Source organism: Episyrphus balteatus, chromosome 3 (assembly GCF_945859705.1).
Source record: "Episyrphus balteatus chromosome 3, idEpiBalt1.1, whole genome shotgun sequence".
In the NCBI taxonomy this organism is placed as follows: Eukaryota; Metazoa; Arthropoda; class Insecta; order Diptera; family Syrphidae; genus Episyrphus; species Episyrphus balteatus.
This window is the reverse complement of record NC_079136.1, coordinates 29,391,868-29,414,234: the sequence shown is the minus strand read 5'-3', so window position 1 is coordinate 29,414,234 and position 22,367 is coordinate 29,391,868. Positions and strand designations below refer to the sequence as shown.

The 22,367-nt window shown below is 32.1% G+C and overlaps 3 protein-coding genes across 3 annotated transcripts; 1 reads left to right on the top strand and 2 right to left on the bottom strand.

Moving 5' to 3' along the window:
• The first annotated feature begins 2,982 nt into the window (after nt 1–2,982).
• LOC129917236 (uncharacterized) lies at nt 2,983–3,499 on the top strand. The gene is made up of 2 exons (XM_055997655.1): nt 2,983–3,113; nt 3,176–3,499. The coding sequence occupies exons 1-2, from the start codon at nt 3,101–3,103 to the stop codon at nt 3,451–3,453; spliced, it is 291 nt and encodes a 96-aa protein (XP_055853630.1). The 5' UTR covers nt 2,983–3,100; the 3' UTR covers nt 3,454–3,499.
• Nucleotides 3,500–13,844: 10,345 nt separating this feature from the next.
• LOC129917238 (uncharacterized) lies at nt 13,845–14,402 on the bottom strand. The gene is made up of 2 exons (XM_055997657.1): nt 14,270–14,402; nt 13,845–14,206 (listed from the first exon to the last, which is right to left on the bottom strand). Exons 1-2 carry the CDS (start codon nt 14,280–14,282, stop codon nt 13,932–13,934), a joined length of 288 nt encoding a protein of 95 aa, XP_055853632.1. The 5' UTR covers nt 14,283–14,402; the 3' UTR covers nt 13,845–13,931.
• Nucleotides 14,403–15,214: 812 nt separating this feature from the next.
• Nucleotides 15,215–15,759, bottom strand: LOC129917237 (uncharacterized). Its single transcript, XM_055997656.1, has 2 exons — nt 15,627–15,759; nt 15,215–15,555 (listed from the first exon to the last, which is right to left on the bottom strand). Exons 1-2 carry the CDS (start codon nt 15,637–15,639, stop codon nt 15,281–15,283), a joined length of 288 nt encoding a protein of 95 aa, XP_055853631.1. The 5' UTR covers nt 15,640–15,759; the 3' UTR covers nt 15,215–15,280.
• Nucleotides 15,760–22,367: the final 6,608 nt, after the last annotated feature.

Genomic DNA, 22,367 nt, shown 5'->3' with positions numbered 1-22,367 from the left:
TAAATTCTTATCCTCAGCTTTTCAAATCTGCCTGAAACAAAAATGTTCCTTTCTACAGGTAGAGTTATTTGTGTGTATTCTAACAATTCAAAACTCTTCGCCCTTAACCTGCCAATTCAAGTTTCCGAATCAAATCTGCGACTCAGCTCAAAAATTTTTTAAAGGTCCTTTACAATGTCTTTAGTAAAAGTACCTAAATATTTCCAAAGTAAAAAGGTCTTCTCTGCTGATTAAGAAAGAACATTTCGTATTTCAAACGTCAAACCCCTTTTTCACCTTATTTTTTTGTTCGTTGGATTTTCATTACACATTGTATTCATGTACTTGGGTTTCTCGAACCTTACCGTTGCGTTGGCGTTGGTATATACCTTCTTCGTGGGCGCAACCCCCCAAGTTCTGAATGAAAAAGCTTAGAAATTATTGTGTCCCTTTTTCAAGGCTCGTTACAAAAAGTGTTATAATTCTATAGGGCTTAACATAGATCCCAGGTTTCGGGTCAATATTGGCCTCGTTAAACCTTCAAACAAAAACATGTACAACCATATTATTCTGGGTGGGGGTACACACATACCAGTTTTTACCCTACAAGCGACTATAAAAATGAAATGCAAAGAAAAAACCGCATGTTATTATATTTCTGGGCGGTAGTTTTGCACGTTTTCTATTGTTAATTGGGGTTCGGTTATGGTATGATGATGAAAAGGGGAGGACTATTGGAGAATATGAAAACGACGATAGAATATTGTTCGATGCCGAATTAAATGATTAAACGAACAGGTCGGTGGTCGATGAGACTGGTTGTGTTGTTGGTCTCGATAGGTAGGTTAAAATTAAAAGCGCCACGTGCCGTTTCAAATGGAAAATTGCTCCCGTTTCTGTGTGTTTTGTCTTTGTTTGGATAGCAAAGTCAATGTGCAATAGCTATAGCAAGAGGAAATGATGAAGAAACGAAGGTGTGTTTTCTGTTCGCTGAACATGATGGATATTTTATTCACATGCCCTTTTTTATAATGGTGAGGCGCGACGGGAGATTTTTCAATTATTTTTTCCATCCTCTCTAATTTATCATTTCCATTTTTATATATATTTGAATATCAAACATTTTGTGCGCTCCATTTGAAGAGTGGTGGTATAGCAACCATTAGGGGAGGTGTATTCATTTCTTGAACATTCGATATTGCTATAGCAAGGTCCAATTTTATTATTGTAATGAATTGACAAGAAATAAGTTGAAAAATAAAACCGATTTTAAGATTGCTTACAGGCTTAAAAATAATTGGTAAATTAAAAATATGAGACTCATTGGGCAGGTTCAGAATAGTAAGGAACTAGATATTTAGTCAATTTTTGCGTCTCTGACAGATTAGCGGTAAAAAAAATCCTTCCAATTAGTACAGGTAAAGAAGGCATTAAAAAAGATGGTACCCTTATGAAACTTGCCAAAAAGTTTGGTTTTGAGATATGAACCAAGGATTAAAAAAGTATATAAAAAAAAAGGTATCATAACAGCTGACATAAATTTTATTAATTTAATTTGGTGAAAAAGAATTCTTTTTTATTAGAACTTAGAATCTAAAGAGTCTACAAAATCTTGAATATCTTGAATTAACGGGTGAAATCAAGAATCAAGCAGTCTTAAAAAATATTTTAGGTGAAAGGGTTTATTTTGTGGAACAAAGAAAATCCGCAATACCGAAGTCCCATAAAATCAATGGTATAAAAGGTACCCTTACGATATTTATTAAAAATGTTGCCTTTCGCATGATAATCATGTGAAAGGGTGTTTTTTTAGATGTAGAGAAAATGTGGGTTTATTGGAAAACTTAATGATAGAAGTGGTATCCCAATAAAATTCAGCAATTATGTTACTTTTAAGATTGGAAACAAGAATCTAAAGTATCTTCAAAAATATCATAGTTAAAAGGGTGTTTTTTTTTAATGAAAACAAAATTCATGGGCAACAATAATGAAATTTGCTGGATACAAAGTTTTCACAAAAAAATTGAATGAAAGAGTGTTTTTTTTCGAAGAGTCAGTAAAATCTGTAATCGGTCCCAAAAAGCTAATGGATTGTGTAAAACGTCTAAGAACTTAAGTATTAACTTTAATTTGTCATCGAAACTAAAAACAAAATGAATCATGATTGGAAAAGAACACACCGTTTCAACCAAATTATTTGTATAGACTTTTTCGATCCTTGGTTACTATCCCAAAAGCAAACTTTTTGTCAAGTTTCAAGAGGGTAACAATTTTTTTTATTTGTTGATTTTAATGTAGGTACTATTTATGAACCTGTACTAAATGTACTGTAAATGTACTGTACTGACTGGAAAGTAAGGCAAGAAATATCTCCATAACTCGTTTTACTCGTCTACTTAAATTTCCATTCAGAAAATTACGTTGAAAATTTTCAAATCTGCGTACTTTAACAGTTTGTTTGGTGAAGTTAACTACATAATTCCGGTGTTATCATTGTTGGACAAAGGGCTTGATGATTAAACACGACCTATCCAAAATCTTTGTAGAAAATTGTAAGCTCATAGTTTGTCAAAAAACACCTGAAGACAAGTTTAATAGTTCTATATTTGAAGGTCATTACCAGTCGCTTAAAAGTGAGAATTCATTCGAAGTCTAAATGTTTTTGTTTCATTAAATTCTCACAAGGAAAAAAAAAAATCTAATAAAAAAATAAAAAAAAAATAAATCTATTATTAGAAACTATTATTGCAACTAAGTTTAATTCAAAACAGTTTAAAGTGGTTTTGTTTAGGGAAGTCGCATACATTTCGATACTTGGAATAAAAGTATTCCAAGAAAACAACAAAAACAAACCCAATATTTACACAACCAATCCGTTAACTAATTCCAACCACTTGATATTTTATTTACAAGATGTCATTTTAACATGTGTAATGCATTGTAGCTATCAATTTTATCTTATCACACATAAGCGCACCCTGGACAATAAGAGGGTGTTGATAAATCAAAACATGTCTTATTGATTAGCTGATCGCTGTCGCTGTTGATTTAAGCTGATAGTATAAATAAAACATTTGATTTCCTACATTCCATAGTTTTCAATTGTCTTTCGTTTCAGAAAATGAAATTTTTTGGTTAGTATAGTTATTTTTAAATCTTGCCGATCTAAGGTGGAACTTTTTTTGTTGTTGTTTAGTTGCTGCAATCCTTGCAGTCCTTATTATTGGACTAACATCTGCTGTCAATATTAATGATGATGGCCAACCAGGATGTAAGGAGGCAATTGAGCTGGAAGTTGTAAATTATAGAAATCTTTGGGATCCAACCAGATATTGGTCATGTAAACAAAGGGGAGTAGCAGCTGTTTCTGTTCGATGCCCAGATGAACATGCATGGCTTGATAGTCAAAAGAAATGTGTCGAATGGATAGATTGGAATTGGGAAGAACTTGTTGCACCCCCAAGCAAACCTTAAAAAGTTTAATTTTTTGGCTGGAAATAAATACAAATCTTTAAACAAATTTGTAGTTTTTGTTTGTGGTGGATTTTGGAAAATATCTAGTGCAAGTTCCATCGGTTAGTTCCATCTAAATTCTCACTTTAAATATTGAATCAAATCAATGAGAATGTCCTGGATTTCCTTAGCACAGGTAAACTCTATGTTGTTAACGTGATCACTGGATAGATTTTTGTCGATGAAACCTAGCATTCTCCGGATAGGACTGCAAATGCTATAAAAATAAACCTAAAAATTCAGAATCTACTGCTGGTGCAGACGATTGAAAGATCTTTCAATATTCGCTGAACTGTCAAATTTCATTAACTAGCAACCAATAAGCTGCTACCTACTTGTCAAATTTCTATCGAGTGAAAATTGTTTGTTTATACGTTTGGATGATTTTATAAAAAAAATTTGGCCAATCGTTGATAGAAAACCGTCTGTCAATTGCTGTTATAGATAAGTGGAAATATTAGATAAGTGGAAATTTAGCGTGTGACCTGACCAAATATCGAAAAAAATATTTTTTGGACCACCCTATCTTGCATATATGGTTAAAATAATAAAAATAAAATAAAGCACGTATACGCCACAGTGCATTTAGTCAACGTCCAAATAATGTAAATTACAACTTTGGTCTCGATTGTGACAAACCCTAATCGAATTTAAAAAACACTTGACCTCAAAAATTAAACAAAGTGTGAATCTTTGGTCCTTTCAAATATAGACCGAGAGCTGGGCAACAAGAAGGTTCATCTCAAGCGGAAACAAAAATATAAGTCACCCGATTCTGAGAAAAAATGCAAAAACAGTGAAGTTTTTCTAGGGATGTTGCGGATGTGGATTTTTTCACATCCGCGGATGCAGATGCGGATTTTTAAAAGTTAACATCTGCAGATGCGGATGCGGATGTTAAAGATATTATACAGGGTGTTCCAAAAGTAATGGATCAAATGAAATATGCTGATAGGCCTACTTAAAGGCTCTCAGAATTTGGTAACTTGTTCATTCCAAATCCTTACGGTTTTCGATTTAATGCAATTCTTGTGAAATTTCGAAAAATCCCTACTTTGCAACAGTATTTTGCTTCCTGCGCCCATCATTGATTTTTGTTTTTTTTTTTAATTCTTTTACAAAAACATTGCCAAATAATTAGGAACAATTATTTAATCAAAATATTTTTTATTCCTTACACCATTTCGCTGCAAATTAACTAACAGACTCAAGTTTGATAAAAAATCAATTTCTAACTTTTATTTGAGAGCAACACCGCAAAAAAAATTTGTACGGTGTGCGGATGGTTTATTATTTTAAAAAGTTGCCCTGTTATTGTAGTTTTCAAAGAATTATAAAAGTTTCCAAATTTGAAGTTAGATCGCTAAATATTACAATTTGAATTCAACAAAACAGGGTTTTTCAAAGAAAAAATACAAACAAAAATAGACGCTTTTGTTAAAAAAAAAATTAACAAATAACAGTTCGAGAAAATGTGTTTATTTTTGGTTGTTTTTTGTTCTGAAAAATCCTGTTTTGTTGATTTCAAATTGTAATATTTAGCGATCTAACTGCAACTTTGGAAATGTTTATACTTTTTTGAAAACAACAATAACAGGGCAACTTTTTAAAATAATAAACCATTCGCACACCGTACAAATTTTTTTTGCGGTGTTGCTCTCAAATAAAAGTTAGAAATTGATTTTTTATAAAACTTTAAACTGTTAGTTAATTTGCAGCGAAATGGCGTATAGAATAAAAAATATTTTGATAAATTAATAGTTCCTTATTATTTGGCAATGTTTTTGTAAAAGAATTTGAAAAAACAAAAATTAATAGTGGGCGCAGGAAGCAAAATATTGTTGCAAAGTAGGGATTTTTCGAAATTTCACAACAATTGCATTAAATCGAAAACCGTAAGGATTTGGGATGACCAAGTCACCAAATTCTGAGAGCCCTTAAGTAGGCCTATCAGCATATTTCGTTTGATCCACTACTTTTGGGACACCCTGTATACAAAATTAATATAAATGAATTAAAATAATGATACAGTTATAATTTACATTTTTTTTATTGGTATTTAATGAGAAATTAAAAATAGGTGCATTAGACTTAATAAAAAGTAATATCGCTAACTTCTCTGCATCAAGTCGGTTACACAGAGGTTGGTTAATTAAGCCCCACTACTAAATAATTGTTCCCTAGGAAGACTGGCTTGTGGAGTGGGTAGAAATTGTCGTTAAGTTCTTTACTGGCAATTTTTTTTTTGAACGGAAAGAAAGATCTTTATTAACAGCCTGTTTTCACCCCAAATTTTATAATTTCGCAAATTAGGTCATATGTCAACTCATATTATTATAACAGTTGCAAACTTACTGCCGAAAAACCCTTAAAAGTAATGGTAGATGAACCAAATTTTGCATGAAGATTTTAGAATCCATCATTATTAAAAATCAAAACAATCCATTACAAAAAATATATATACCTACGAAATAATGGTATTTTTTGATGGAGGGGCAAATTTTAGGATATGCACTAAAGAAGATTCTTGTTAATCTTAGGAATAAGTGCAAATAGGCTAATTTTTTGATTTTAATCTTTGTTTGGATATTCTAAAAATATCTCTTGTCCGCAAGTCCTAATTTTCTTGGTTTGAAAATAAGGTGCAGATTTTAATTTTTTGGAATCAGCATTAAAAAATACCTTAAAATCATGTATCATATGTCTATATAATACCATAGCCTATTTTTGCTAATTTTGAAAATCTCCATTTCGCGATTTGACCTTGAAATCGCGACAAGCGGACATGAGATTTTTCTAGACTTTTGAGATATGTTATAGAATGGCAAAAGGAAGATATTGAGCAAAAAAAATGTCTACTAACATTCATTCCGAGATTTACCCCTTTTTTCTCCTTATTTTACTGTATTATAAAGGCTCTAGTGAAAACGGACTATTTTTAAGACTTTTGCATTTTTTCTGTGTTTTGCCTAAAAAATCAGTAACAGACGTATTACTCGGTGTGACTCCCACTAATACGCGCCATTCGCTGGATCCACACAACTTCTTTCTTGTCGCATCTTCTTTGCATCCGCATTGATTATTGCGGATGCGGATGTTCCAAATCATGCGGAAGTTTCGCATTTTCGGATGCGAATATTCGCAACATCCCTAATCCCTAGTACCAAAAAATATAATTTGTGAAAGTTTAAACGAGTTCGTCTGCCTATAAAATGCATTTAAATTTTCTTGACTTTTCTCACTTCAATTGCATTTTCCCGACAGAAGATAACGAAAAAAGTCACTGGAACCAAATGTTTTGGTTTCAAAAGCCCTCCCTTAGTTCTAAAATTGTAACGGAATTATTTTTTTCACCTCAAAAATCACAAAAAAAAATAATATTCTTTTATTCAGTGTAAAAACTTTTGATTTTGCACTGTGGGTCGTTTGCCCAACGTTAGCCCAGGATAGCCCAACTTTTTTTTCTTTATTCCACTTTTTTTTTTCAAAAGATACAACAAAAAACTTTTTTGAAGTTATACTTCTTATGGGAGGGTGGGTATGAAAATTTACTTTTTGACAAGAATGTCAAAGGGATTATGACGCGATCACCCTGGGTAGCAGGGCTGTCGTTTCACCTTTACAGTAGGCAGTACTTTAGTATTTAAAAATGCAGTACGCCGCAGTACGGCAAACATAAAACACACAACACGTTGCAAGTTACATGTTTCATGTGGCAAGTTTCATGTGGCAAGTCGTATGTGGCAAGTTGCATGTGGCAAGTTGTATGTGGCAAGTTGCGTGTGGCAAGTTGCATGTGGCAAGTTGCGTGTGGCAAGTTGCGTGTGGCAAGTTGCATGTGGGAAGTTGCATGTGACAAGTTGCATGTGGTAATTTCCATGTGGCAAGTTGCCAGGGTTGCAAAAAGCTCACATTTCAGCTCAGCTCACAGCTCAGCTCAAATTTGAGCTAGGTACCATAGCTTAGCTCATTTGAGCTGAGCTGAAAGTGAGCGCCCCAACTTCCAACGCCTATATCTCGGAATTTTGAAAAAAATGAAAAAAAATTTTTTGATGCCAAAAGGTAGCGAGGACTCTAACCTACATTTGGGTACAACTCCCATCCCTGTAGGTGCACGCGTTCTCAAACCGGGTGAACTTAAAGGTAAAAAAAAAGTTAAGCCCGATTCTGAAAAAATAGGTATGATGTGGCGGTTTAACATGGAAGATGATTTTTTAAAAATCTGAGAATGTGCAAAGCGTAGGCCCATGACACAAGCTATCATTGGGTATCACTCCCAAAAATTGCTCTCAAGCGGTTTAGCTTCCAGGAGCGTTCAAAGATTCGGGGATTTTTCGAAAAAAAATTTTACCCCAACTTTCAAACGCGATTTTCTCGGAATTTTGAAAAAAATCGAAAAACCGGATTATACCACTATCGGGTAGCTGAGAATATAAGCTTTCATATGGCACCACTCCCCTGTCTCTAGATCAAAGCGTTCCAACGCCTATATCGCGGAATTTTGAAGAAAATGAAAATAAAATTTTTGATGCCAAAAGATAGCGGGGACTCTAACCTACATTTGGGTACAACTCCCATTCCTGTAGGTCCACGCGTTCTCAAACCGGGTGAACTTAAAGGTAAAAAAAAGTTAAGTCCGATTCTGAAAAAATAGGTATGATGTGGCGGTTTAACATGGAAGATGATTTTTTAAAAATCTGAGAATGTGCAAAGCGTAGGCCCATGACACAAGCTATCATTGGGTATCACTCCCAAAAATTGCTCTCAAGCGGTTTAGCTTCCAGGAGCGTTCAAAGATTCGGGGATTTTGCGAAAAAAAATTTTACCCCAACTTTCAAACGCGATTTTCTCGGAATTTTGAAAAAATCGAAAAACCGGATTATACCACTATCGGGTAGCTGAGAATATAAGCTTTCATATGGCACCACTCCCCTGTCTCTAGATCATAGCGTTCAGCTCCCAGAAGTTTTTTTCACGCCCCCAACTTCCAACGCCTATATCGCGGAATTTTGAAGAAAATGAAAAAAAAAAACATTGATGCCAAAAGGTAGCGGGGACTCTAACCTACATTTGGGTACAATTTTCATCCCTCTAGGTCCACGCGTTCTCAAACCGGGAGAACTTAAAAGTAAAAAAAAAATAGGCGCGATTCTGAAAAAAAAAGGCATGATGTGGTGGTTTAACATGGAAGGCGATTGTTTAAAAATCTGATAATGTGCAAAGCGTAGGCCCATGACACAAGCTATCATTTGGCATCACTCCCAAAAATTGCTCTAAAGTGGTTTAGCTTCCAGGAGCGTTTAAAGATTCGGGGATTTTTCGAAAAAAAATTTTACCCCAACTTTCAAACGCGATTTTCTCGGAATTTTGAAAAAAGTCGAAAAACCGGATTGTACCGAAATTTTTTTTATGATAAAAAAAGAAATATTTTACTAAAAAAATAGAAATATATTTACTATCAAAAACACCAAGAGAAAAGATCACGAAAAATTATCTGTCTTATTTACAAAAATATCTATGTGTTAAAATAATTCCATTAATAACTAGAACCAAACATCTTAAGCTATGGTGTTATATAAAAGTTTAAAATATCTTCATATTTCATTATACTTTCCAAATAAAAATCAATGTATCCTCTCACCCATCACAGCTCAGCTCAGCTCACTTTACCTTAGCTCACCCAACAGCTCAGCTCAACCATCAGCTCAGCTCACTTTCAGCTCAGCTCAAATGAGCTGAGCTATGGTACATATCTCAAAAGTGAGCTAGCTCAAAATTTGAGCTGAGCTGCGAGCTGAGCTCAGCTCACTTTTGAGCTTTGTAGCAACCCTGCAAGTTCCATATTGCTACTACTAGTGCTGAAGCACACACAATCATCATCATCATATAATAAAACGGCAAACACTTATTTTGTGGTACAAAATACGCGGCCCACAAAAACCGAAGGGGCATAAATTATATACCGAAAGATAGAAAATTTTATCTAGATGTGCAGAATGTAAACATTATTTATTTTTTTTTTTTACCGAAATAGATAAAAACAATAAATTAAAATTGAGGAAAAAAAACAAAAACAAATGTTCTGAACCACGCCCTCTCCCTTCTGGAAGTAGAAACTTCTAAAAGTAAAGACGAGAACCTTCGAAGACATTCTCGAATTTCGAATAAAATTAAGTGTTGCATATTCTTAGTAGTTAATAAAGTGATTTATATAGTGTGCTTATTTGAGCATAAATAAAAGTTACAATTAGCACTCGAATTTTGAGTGCGGGGTCGGCTAGTTCTCATAAAATTACCATATCGCACATTTTATGCGCAATCATTTACTTTCGTTAACCATATATAGGACGTTCTGAACCGCACAACATGAGTAAAGTTCACAGATTAAATTGAAAACTACATGGACGCAAGGAGGATGAAAGAATTAATTTATTGTTCACTTGATAAAAATGTAAAAAACGAAGTGTGGATTAATTAATTTAATAATAGAAATTAAAAAAATCAAATGAAATTCATTTATATATGTATACTGAATGAGAAGTATAACTTCAGTCGAGTGTACATGTGTACACACACTCTTTTTTTTCATATAAGAAACCGAAAAAATTGAGATTTTTTTCCTGTGAAAAAATCGTTCATTTAAAACCGTGGTTTGTTTGCTATCCTACGTTTAGTTTAAAAATTATAGAAGAATTAGTTTTTATTCACCACACAAAAAAATAAAATACACATACACCACAATGAGATTTTTTAAATTTATAATTAAGAAAAATTAAATCCACAGGTTTGCATTGCGCCTCAAATGCTATTTATTTGACTTAGAGTTTTTACTTAAAAAAAAAACTTTTTTCAAATTAACAAACAAACTAAAAAGTTCTATTCGTGTACTGAAAAAGAAATTACTTCACACCACTTTTTATTTGTTTTGTTGTTACTTTTGAAAAATGTTTGGATAGATTTTTCTAAGCTAAGCATGTAGCTTTTCTAGGTGCTTATATGTATAGCACACCAAAAAAATCAATGATTTTTACACTTGAAAAAAGTATTTGTATGTTGTGGTTTTTAATATGAATTGATTACCTCTCCCGCAAATCTGCTACCGGCTCTTAGACTAATAAGAATAAAAAATTTAAAAATATTTCTTCAGCCTCGTAAATTTTGTTAACTTTTTAAATAACAAAAACTAAACAAACACGGTTAGTAAGATTAGTAGGTATAATGATGAGCAAATTGTCGTAGAATCATATAATAAAACGGCAAACACTTATTTTGTGGTACAAAATACGCGGCCCACAAAAACCGAAGGGGCATAAATTATATACCGAAAGATAGAAAATTTTATCTAGATGTGCAGAATGTAAACATTATTTATTTTTTTTTTTTACCGAAATAGATAAAAACAATAAATTAAAATTGAGGAAAAAAAACAAAAACAAATGTTCTGAACCACGCCCTCTCCCTTCTGGAAGTAGAAACTTCTAAAAGTAAAGACGAGAACCTTCGAAGACATTCTCGAATTTCGAATAAAATTAAGTGTTGCATATTCTTAGTAGTTAATAAAGTGATTTATATAGTGTGCTTATTTGAGCATAAATAAAAGTTACAATTAGCACTCGAATTTTGAGTGCGGGGTCGGCTAGTTCTCATAAAATTACCATATCGCACATTTTATGCGCAATCATTTACTTTCGTTAACCATATATAGGACGTTCTGAACCGCACAACATGAGTAAAGTTCACAGATTAAATTGAAAACTACATGGACGCAAGGAGGATGAAAGAATTAATTTATTGTTCACTTGATAAAAATGTAAAAAACGAAGTGTGGATTAATTAATTTAATAATAGAAATTAAAAAAATCAAATGAAATTCATTTATATATGTATACTGAATGAGAAGTATAACTTCAGTCGAGTGTACATGTGTACACACACTCTTTTTTTTCATATAAGAAACCGAAAAAATTGAGATTTTTTTCCTGTGAAAAAATCGTTCATTTAAAACCGTGGTTTGTTTGCTATCCTACGTTTAGTTTAAAAATTATAGAAGAATTAGTTTTTATTCACCACACAAAAAAATAAAATACACATACACCACAATGAGATTTTTTAAATTTATAATTAAGAAAAATTAAATCCACAGGTTTGCATTGCGCCTCAAATGCTATTTATTTGACTTAGAGTTTTTACTTAAAAAAAAAACTTTTTTCAAATTAACAAACAAACTAAAAAGTTCTATTCGTGTACTGAAAAAGAAATTACTTCACACCACTTTTTATTTGTTTTGTTGTTACTTTTGAAAAATGTTTGGATAGATTTTTCTAAGCTAAGCATGTAGCTTTTCTAGGTGCTTATATGTATAGCACACCAAAAAAATCAATGATTTTTACACTTGAAAAAAGTATTTGTATGTTGTGGTTTTTAATATGAATTGATTACCTCTCCCGCAAATCTGCTACCGGCTCTTAGACTAATAAGAATAAAAAATTTAAAAATATTTCTTCAGCCTCGTAAATTTTGTTAACTTTTTAAATAACAAAAACTAAACAAACACGGTTAGTAAGATTAGTAGGTATAATGATGAGCAAATTGTCGTAGAAAGAAATTGTATTTTGAGAATCTTTTAATAGTTCAAGTACAATTGTCTTAAAGTTAAAAAAAAAACTCATACCCCCCCAAGAATATTAGATTAGGCTGTTGTCACATTTTATTTTCTCTTCCATCACTACGAGCACTTTCATTTCCATACTTTTTTCAAAAAGTCCCTCGAATTGTTCACGTTAAACTCTAAGCTAGTAGTAGCACAAAACATATAAAAGGAAGAAAGGAAGAAAAGGACATTATTCTTCCGGAACAGCATATCGACAATTCTTTTGTTGAACATAACACTTAAGAACAACCTGAATAAGTTTTTTAGAAAAGAACAAATAAAATAAAAAAGGAAAAGACTAACACTCTTCCATTTCTCAGAGACTGGTGTACTTATTCCTTCTTTTTCTACCTGCAATCATGACTCGGAAGCGAACATCCTATCGATTTGTCCATTTTCTCTTTTTATTATCTCTCATTATTATCTTTCCCTCCTGGAAAAGTGTTCTTCTTTTCTTCCGCATTGTACTTCCAGAAGACCTAAACTTAAATTGCACAAAGGATATGCTTTCGTTTTTTTTTTTTTTTATTTCTTTATTTAATATAAATTTTGTAAGGATTTTCACTTAGATAAACGAAAAGCAACATCCTTGCATGTTGCATGTAGAATAAAGTTCTATCTGGATTATCTCTCCCAGTGTTTTTGTTGAAAAAAAAATTGTGTGCATACAAACCTTTAAGTCAAATTCAACATCAATTTACCTTATTTCAAGAATTTATTGTCCTTCATATCCTTAACGGTGGCGGTGTTGTATGGGAAGAAGAGACAATTTCCTGCTCACAATTCACAAAATAGAAATGAATGTCCGCATTAAGAAGGGTCGATTTTTATATAGGTACGTCCATCGTCGTCCATCTGAGGTCAGCTTTAATGGGGTGTCTCGTGTAGACAAGTTTGTTCATCACATCCCGGATGTCAGTTTATTGTATCATCCTGCAACTACTATACTTCAACTACCTACGATAAAATATATTCTATTCTATTTTACGTTTTTTTTTTTTTTTTTGAAGAAACAGGAAATCCTTATATAGAAAAAATTTTAATACAGATTTCTCTGAAAATGTCATTAAGGAGGAGAAAAATTCTTTCCTTTAGCTCGACATGAAGTCAGTCAAATGCAGACATAGTCTTTGAATGAAATATCCTTTCATTTTAACACAACATGCAAGATTGGCTGTCGTCGTAGCGGGAGACTTGATTTTCGCTATTTTCTGCGGGGAAAATCCCTGCTCCTTGTCTGAACATTCAGACATTCAATATGAAAGAATCGTGTTAGAGCAAAAAAATATAAGGTGAAATTGTATTTTAATAGAAAAATAAAAGTGGGTTTCATATTCAGGGTTGCAGATAGATTCCGCTCTGCTGGGGGTTAGGGGTGTTTACTGAAGGATACACTGAGATTGTAAATTCAAATGAAAAAAAAAAAACAAAATTCTATTTTTAATTCAAGCAGATGGAAAGAAAGGAAACTGCAACACTTGGGTATATTGTTGTCAGAAGTGGGATATTGCTGTGTTCCATGTTTTCTTAAAGCACAAATAAAGAATAGTTCCTAAAAGTAATGTTCAAAATAAGTGATATAAGAATTTCCTTGAGTGCAAATAGAAAAATGATTTCTTAAGGGAACTGATTATAAATTAGTTTTTTAAAAAGTTGCTTCAAAAAGAGGAAACATTTGAATAATTAAAAGCTAGATGTGTAATGACTTTTAATACAATTTACAAAGATCTGCTGAACTTGTTTTTATTTTAAAAAACCAAAAAATTTGCACAAAAATTTTAACATAATTTTAAGGTTTGCTTGGTGGATGAGTTGGTTCCTCCCAGTCCCAGTTTTCCCAATCTACACAGTTTTTCTGACTATCAAGCCAAGCCTGACCATGTGGACATTTTAAAGAAACAGCTGGTCCTCCATCCTGTGTACATGCCCAATATCTGGTGGGATCCCAATTGTTTCTATAATTCACAACTTCTAGTTCCTCTGGTGTTTTGCATCCTGGTTCACCATCATCATGAATATGCGCAGCCGTTGAAATTCCAACGATTAGGACAAAGATTGCAAGACCTAGAAAAAGACTACACAATAAACTAAAAAGCTTTTTCGTTTTAATTATTTAGAACTACAAACCGTAAAATTTCATCTTTTTATAGAACGCAAGTCAATTGAGAACTATGAAAATAAGGAAATCAACGGTTTTATTTATACCAGAAGTTCACCTTGTACTTGATCGATAACACAAATCGATGTTTTTCTTTGATTAAATAAAAAATTCCTTTTTTAAGCTATTGTAAGCTTGTTTGATAAGATAAGTTTTTATAGCTTCATTGATTGGACAATATACAGCGTTCAGTGCGCTTAACAAACGGTTTGTTTGAATGTGAGTATGTATGTTTCCTCATAACTTCTAATGTACTTATTACTATTTAACAATTGAGTTGTTGTTGGAACCATTTTTTTTGTCGTTTAGTTATATGCAATAAAACGATCTCTTCTATGTGTTTTCAGTTGCAGAATCCTTACTGCCTTCTTTGTTACCAGGCAAACTTTTTACAGTAGACAGAGACAGAGGGGTTTTAATAAATAAAACCAATTTGCAAGGACACGAAAGATATTAAATGATAGCATTCGAGGATCGAAGGATTCTAAGCCAGTCACAGACTGCAGAAAACCATAGGTTCTTGAAAAACTTAGAGGCATTTTTTTCGTTATTGCTTTATTTTTAAGTTCTATGGGTTCATAGTTTTTGTGTTATGTTTCTTTAATGGCTCTATCTTTGCTTACATATGTATAACCAATTTTTTAAATTTTTTCATTCGCACAAATATTGTTAACGGCATTAACTTCGTCTATAAATCTTTTTTTTCCAATTGTTTTCTTGGAAGAGAAATTTGACAGATATCTCCTTTAATCTGGAACAATTCTAAATTTGGGAAACAATCCGTCTAAAGACCCTTTGAATGCACTGCACTGCAAGAATTATAAAAAAAAACTTTCATGGATAAGAATAATGGTTTAGGAACATTGCACATTTCGAACTTCCCGGCTAAACAAGTCAAAATTGAAATTATGTAATTAAAAAAAAAACTTGTTTTTATTTTTCAAAATCAAGCAAAAATTAACACTTAAATTTGACAATATTTAGGGTTTGCTTGGAGGATGAACTGGTTCTTCCCAATTCCAATTTTCCCAATCGACACATTTTTTCTGACTATCTAGCCATGCTTGACCATCTGGGCATCGAACAGAAACAGCTGATTGACCCTTCTGGGTACATGACCAATATCTAGTTGGATCCCAATGGTTTCTGTAATTCACAACTTCAAGTTCCTCTGGTGTTTTGCATCCTGGTTGACCATCATCATGGATATTGCCAGCCGATACAAGTCCAATGATCAGGACAAAGATTGCAAGAACTACAATAATAAGCAATAACAGAGTATTACAAAGTTTTTCGAATGTTTTTGTTAGAACTAAAATTACTGACCGTAAAATTTCATGTTTTTTTTTAAAGAACGACACACAATTGACAACTATAGAATGCAGGAAATTAATTGTGTTATTTATACTAGAAGTTAAATCAAAAATGACCAGTTAATTGATGAAGGGTTATTTAACTTAACAAATCCTTCTTAAAAGCTTTGTTAGCTTCTTTGATAAGATAAGATATATTGCATTGCATTGATATGAATTTGTCATCCTGTGAATTAAATTTTAAGTTGGTGGTCGTTGTATTCGCCACGGTTTAGTTATTTGAACTTTGTATTTGTTCTGTTTGATTTGTTTTTATTGAAATAATTTCATTTCGAATATCAAGAAGGTATGTATTTATACAAATAAAACCCTTAAAACTGTTTAATTATTAAACTTATATAGTTATTGTCTCAACAATTGGGGTAGTAAATTAATTGAAATAGATTTTATTTTTCTGATAAACAACTCAATATAAACGTAGGTACTTCTGAACTTTCTGCGATGTATTATATTGCAGACATGCAATAAAAAGTCAACACTTTGATAGAATATTCATAACAAAATAAGTCAAGAATCTATTTTAAATTGTCCATTTCAAATATTTTATTGCTGATTAATTTCGAACCACTTGAAACTATCAAGATGGCACTTACAACTGCAAAATCTAACAGCACGGTTCGGTCGATTGTTTCTATTTTTTGTTTAAATCAGACTTTCTTTGTGGTAGACTAAAAAAATATGGCCATTGATTCATTCTTCAAAGTACTGCATTCAGAGGCGGATTTACCAGAAGGCTAAGTAGGCTGGAGCCTAGGGTGGCAGATTTTAGGGGCGGCAAATTTGGGGACCGATCTGTTCACCTCATAGAAGTCAAAAAAATTTTTCCATGACGACTTTCTGGTGCCTTGCAGATAGAATTCTGTAAAAAATCTTCCAATGACTTTTTTCTTCCATTAGTCATTGCACATTCCATATTCTAGACTAAAACAGCAAGTTCGCCGCTCCTCAACTAGTAATCGGCATCTGCGCCTTTTGCCCACACTTTGCATGAGAAAATCCCCCATATTACGTAAGTCGTTTGTATTCTAAAATGACTTGCTCTGGGAGCTACAATTTTTCTTAAATAAGAAATTAATCTTGGCAGTCAACTTCGCTCTTCGCCCTTCTTTCCTATGACACGATAATTGCTTTATACACTCACACCTATTACGTAAAATGACACTCACAAAAAATGACTCGCTCTGGACGCTAGTTTATACATATAATTTTGTGATTTTTTTTTGTAATTTTAAACCGTGAATTCAATTGTTTTTGTTTTTTTTTATGAAAATCTAAAAAAAAAATACGCTAAAAAAATAACACGTAACAAATCATATTTTAACCTTCGTGTGATTATAATCACGTTCCTTAGAAGTTTTCACGTGAGAATGAGAAGGACTAATGAAGCTATCATATATGTACTTTTACATATTTAAAAAGTTGAGGTGATTTTACTTGGGAAAAACATGGTTAATTTAACCGAACTAACCCTGCCATTGGTTTAAGTGGCCAAACCGTGCTTCAAACGACACGTTCCATGATTTATATTTTTTCCGGCTACCGAAGATTTTACCAAAGCAATACGTGATTAGAAGATGATTTTAGCAAAAAATAAAAAAAAATCACAATCGTACAGCAGCGACCTATTCTTTAAGTGTAGAGATTATGTTATTTTTCCAAAGTAATCCGGGATGTTTTCGGAGTGATCCGTTTACCGGGAAACCCGTGATTTTACTGACGCGACATTGTGATTTTACTCCTGGTTTTCGGGCAATCCATCATTTTAATGCGGAACTCAAACTCATTGTAATAAAATGAACGAAATAAAGCACTTTTATATGCTAGTTTACTTGTAGATTTTAAGAGCTGGTTCTATAGAAATTAAAAAAAAATTTGATGATTTATAAAATGAACATTTTTTTTATTTGACTTTTTTGAGATTACGTCTGCAAAGTTAAATCAAAATCGTTAGAGCCGTTTTCGAATAATTTGCTATAACGTGAAAAATTTGTAATGAGAGGTACACTTTCTAAGCGAGATATAAACTAAAAAAAAAATAAAATGCACGACTGGGGTCGCCTGTACTTGCTGTTATGCTAAAAGTAGCTCAAATGGTAATGCTTTTTATTCAAGAAAATTAGTAAAAATTTCAAATTTGGTATTTCCAAGAAATTTCATAAGTAGTGTAAAAAAATCTGTTTTTATTATTAATTAAACACCGTTTTAAATGATGTTTTACAAAAAAACCAAGTATACCATTTTATTACTTGTATAAAAACGTATTTTTAGACAAAAAATTCGAAAATCGTTAGAGCCTTTTCTTAAAAAAATAATTTTTTTATAGGTATATAAAAAATTTCTAACATTTTTCAAAAAAAAAAATTGGTATGCCATTTTGAAGAACCAATTAATTTACACAAAAAAAAAACGAAATTTAAAAATTTTTCACCAACAGGTTTTCAAAAAAAAAAAAAATTGTAATATTTTTAAAAAATCAAAAAATGCGTTTTTGAAAATTTTATAAAATTTTAATAGGTATTATTTTTATCTAACATAAAAATTTTCGTTGAAATCGGGTTAATTTTGTACGAGATATTCTAAAACCAAATAACCGTTCTATGACAGGTACCTTTAATAACGGTACAAAAAATATTTTTATTATTTCAAACGTTGGCTCTTATGTATAACACTATACAAAAAAAATTAATCAAAATCGTTAGAGCCGTTTTTGAAAAAAATTTACTTTTCTATTTTTGTTGTACGGCAGTACCGTTAGTACCGTTAGTTTTGGTCATAAAAGAAATTTCAATTTACTCTCTAGGGAATCACCAAAAACTGCTAACTACCAAGTTTGAAGAAAACCACTTCACTCGTTTAGGCTGTAGCTCGATGTATATACAGACAGACGGACAGACAGTCAGAATTGCCGGCACTTTTTTGGCATTCTCCATCATCGTAATGTCATGTAAAATTGTTATCTCGAGTTCGATTTTATTTACGAATCCTAGGCAAGGGCGGCAAAAACTGAAAAGCCTATACCTTGAAAATTTGTAAATCCGCCTCTGACTGCATTTAATATCTTGCTCTTAAGCTGTAGCTCTTATTTGAAAAGAAAAAGTCTAGTCTAGTTATAAGTAATGATACAAGAAATAACACCTGAAAACGTGGGGACAAGAAATCGCTTTAAGGACTTAATATTCCTGTCTTCTGTAGAGCAAGCCATTCACTGAAATCAGGCAGTATATTTTCAGCCATTCTTAAATGTTTTTTGCCTTATAAGCTAAAGCAGAATCTTGCTTTGAATATTTATATTTTGTTTGCAAAGATCGCCTTAACAACGCTCTGAAAAACTGTAGTTTAGCAAATTTTGCCAAAATCTTAATTGCTGTTCACAAGCTGCCCTTAAAAAAATTAAATGGGTGCAAGACAGTTTTTGTACTGTGTTGTATGAAAAAAAGTAAAACTTGCAACACTTGAAATATAAAATAGGTGCCTTTTGGTATGATCGATTACGTCTGTAAGTTTTAGCAAGTTCAGTAAATTTTGTGATTTTTTCATCAAATTGTTATAGTTCATGTGAAAAGTCAGTTGTATTTTTAACACAGAAAATTAAAATTTTTAACTTTTAATTTATTTATAATATAAAGTGAATATTCTAAAGTATTTTCTGCGAAAAAAGGAGTCATAAAGATAAATTAAAAAAAAATAATTCAAAACATCAGATATGATATGACTGGTGCAAGACCGCCCATGGTCACAATTGGAAGCTCTGGTAGCTTAAAAAATGTGAAAAAAAGAAGTTCACCGTTAAATCTTCCAAAAAGCTAAGCGACAAGTGCCAAATAATACTGTAATTGATGATTCTGAGGAAGAAAACTTCGCAGACTGTATTTGCACCTTCTACCTGCAAACTTTTTCTAGATCCAATCCAAAATATTGTTGGGCTAAGTGCAAAATGTGTACCAAATGATACCACAAAGCTTGTGCTGGAGTGAGAACTAATGAAAATATAGCATAATTGTGTTATTATTGCAAATAGACTGCATTTAAAACAAAAGAAAGGGTCTATCTACCAACATAATTTGATATGTTGGTTTTTTGTTAGATGATTTTTCAAAACATACTCTCATTTGTTCAAGATTTTTTTATTTAATTAACTTAATTAACTTAATGAAAAAAGACTTTTTTTTTAAATAAAAAAATTTTTTTTATTGGTTTTTAAGACAATCAATTAGTTTGTGAGCAAATTTTCGAATTTTTCTTAAAAGTTAAAAGTTTTGTCACTACGTAATTCATTTAAATGAAATTACTTTAAGTAAAACGACGTTTGGCAGCCCTATGAAGACAAATTTTGCTAGTATAGAGCCTTACAGAAACAACAATTGTTAACATGAGTAAAACTTTATAGAACAAAAATTTTAGAAGCTTATTAGCAGTTATTCTTAGTAGCAATGTGTCCGTATAAGCGCGAGCAATTCTTAATATAATAAGCATTAAAAGCATGTTTATTTATGGATATTGTATATATATATATTGTATTCTCCAAATTTTCAAACAAATTACTAGAAATCAAATTCTCAAACAATCTTTTATATTTGTACTGTATCCTTTGTTCTATTAACAAAAACATCTTATACATTTTTGAATACATATCTCACAAATACACCCACCTTAATATTGAATTGAATTGAAATTGAATTATGCGTAAATGTGCTAATAGGACAGGAAACAGGAAGGAAATATATTTTTTTTCCTTTTTTTTTTTTTCTTACTTCCTTCCTTGAATGATTTTCTAACAAATTGTAACATTTTTGTGGTACACATCATCTACCACCACCACTTTTACCAAACACGTGTGTGTGTGTAGGGGGAAACCAAATTCAATCAATCAAATGGATATAAATTTAATAATGATAAATTGAATTCGACTTCGATCTCAAATAATGTCTAAACAAATAATTCATTCATACACTCATACATGTGAGTGTATTATTGGTATTATCTTTTTTTTGGCAACATAAGGACTTTGATTTGGACGTATGAATAAGCTTTATTAAACCAAAATCGTTAGTCAGGGTAGATAGCCATGGATTGGAAAGTATGGCTATTGGAAAGTTGTCGACACTTTTTAGGACTGTACACTTGGAGTCTATATATTATTTTTTATAAATCCAATATGAATCCCTTCAACTTGTATGTTATTACACACAAAAGACCAAAGATCTAGCCTCCTTTTGTCATTCAATTCTCCTCTCAAACTACCTACAGGAGATAATATTTTATGATGTTTTATGATAAAAGCGAATTTAACAATAATGTCAAATTTAATGCAATTTATTATCCTTTTTTAACCCTCTGCACTCTTCTTATTTCCTTCTTGGTTATACCGACTCGTTTCTCAGACTTCCGATTTGGGTAATGAAGGACAATACACAACGGAGGTAATTTACAAAGAAGACACGTGGCTGCAATTTTAGAATGACCGTACTGTACGTCAGTTATAAAAATGTGGGGTACCCTTCTTATTTTGGTTTAAAGCTATATATAAGACAAGATAGATAGAGGTTACCACCAAAGTAGATTCAAATTAAGTAATTAACATGGCGCTAGACAGAAAAAGGCCTCCACAACAGTCTATAACCCTCGCCTGGCCGTGCTGCCGTCTCTAAACACTGATGCTGTTGTAGATAAAGAAGAGAGATACATAATGCTAATGGCAATCTATCTAACCCTCGGTCGTGTCGAAAACAAAAGATAAACGGGTCTTATACCCATTCTTCCAGGATTCTCCGCCTTCTATACCATTAGATGAGTAAATTTTGTGGCAACAACAAGGGAGGCAGATTTTAATGCTGGTGATATTTGGTTTAAAATTTTGCTTAAAGCTTTTACGACGCAACGACACGGCTGTCTTGAACAGAGTTATACCTTTTTTTGGTGAATTTATTTTCACGTTTAAACAAGGTAGTTAGTTCTTTGGCGAAAGTATTGGATATAAATGTAAAAGTTTGCCAGTGGCAATGAAATATGGAAATCTCATACCATTTTGGTGGTTGTGTCTAGATGATGGCACCAAGAATGGGAAGGAAATAAGCGAAAATAAGCAAACACGGAATCATCATAGAAACACGTCGACTTTATAAACGTAAAAATAGTATTTTTGCCGCATGTTCCACCCCTTTTTTTTTTCTGAAAAACCTTTTCTATTTAGGGTTCAACTTTGTCTTGAGGCCAAGTATTCTACCTACATGGGTGGTAGTGATGGTGGGCAAAAACGAATAACTTTTTCTTTTTGATGTTGTATCTTCATTTGGGGAGTTTTTTTTTCCTGTTCGTTAGTAGTTGACTATTATTTTAGGGAGAAACGGTACTGGGTACTTGGCAGTCTGGCAGTCCTGCAAGAAAAAAAACCCCAGGGGGGTGATAATATTTTTACAAGTTTTACTCCTTTGAGGAAAATTTTCCTCATTACTTAAACTTTCTTTTACAAACAGAGAGAAATGAAGTTTGTTTTTGTTTGCCTTTTTCATAAAGAAAACATGTTTTTTTTGTTGTGGTTTTAATAAAGACAGTTGTTGTCAGTTGGGTTGTTTATATTGGGTGAGAATAATTTTTGACATGAGTACATAAATATTGGTTAGTATGACGAAGAAAACATCACATTTTGTTTAAGTTTTGTGGTAAAAGTTAAAAATAAAATTAAAAAAAAAAAAAA